This window comes from Drosophila grimshawi, unplaced genomic scaffold (assembly GCF_018153295.1).
Source record: "Drosophila grimshawi isolate 15287-2541.00 unplaced genomic scaffold, ASM1815329v1 contig_1367, whole genome shotgun sequence".
NCBI classification, from domain to species: Eukaryota; Metazoa; Arthropoda; class Insecta; order Diptera; family Drosophilidae; genus Drosophila; species Drosophila grimshawi.
Window position 1 is genome coordinate 12,843,203 of NW_025062889.1, and position 723 is coordinate 12,843,925.

At 36.9% G+C, this 723-nt stretch overlaps 1 protein-coding gene across 1 annotated transcript; it reads right to left on the reverse strand.

The window, feature by feature from the left end:
• Window positions 1-321: 321 nt before the first annotated feature.
• Window positions 322-514, reverse strand: LOC116806587. Its single transcript, XM_032743564.1, is given in 2 exon segments — window positions 322-433; window positions 435-514. Coding segments are annotated over 2 exon segments (192 nt in total).
• Between the last annotated feature and the right edge of the window lie 209 nt (window positions 515-723).

Consider the following 723-nt stretch of genomic DNA (forward strand, 5'->3'; position numbering starts at 1 on the left):
GAGATTTATGTGAGTTGCGGCTTATCAATTTAAGTAATCCCCAAACAATTTTGACAGCTCTCCAGGAATATTTTAATGCATGCATAAAAAGAGCTGTGTTCTATATTGAAATGTTTTAGTTTTTCATTTGTTATAGAATTAATCTGCTTGTGGCTGTTTATGCTGATTTTCACTTTTCGCATTCGTGAACAAATAAAAACAGCGCTGACGACTATTTAACACACAACCAAATGAAGCGTAGCCGAAACTAATCTCATTTAAGTTTTGAATGCTTTGGCCTGAATCAAGCGTGTGTATTCTTATTTCCGATGCGATTCAATTTTATAACAAGTAATGCCGCATCACAAATTTTTTGTTTTGATGTTCGCCATATATGCCAGCGAGAGTGTGTGAGGTTTTTAATATTTTGCATTTCACTTTTATTTCGGTTTGTGCCAATCGATGGCATTAGTGGAAAATCAATTGAGCGATGGCAGCAATCAAAGCCGTAAGCTATGAAACCAAAACCGCACATCAGTTGTTATAGCTGTTCGATATTGTATTTGCTATTCTCGTTGATGGCGTTACCGGTCTACTGTTTGTGAGCACCACAATAGTGGGTGTGTGGGTGTATGTGTGTGTGTATGTGTATGTGTATGTGTATGTTTGTGGGTGTGTGCGTGTCTGTTTGCGTTTCTGCTTAAATTGCCTTTGACAGCTTGAAATATACGATTTTTATTCAAT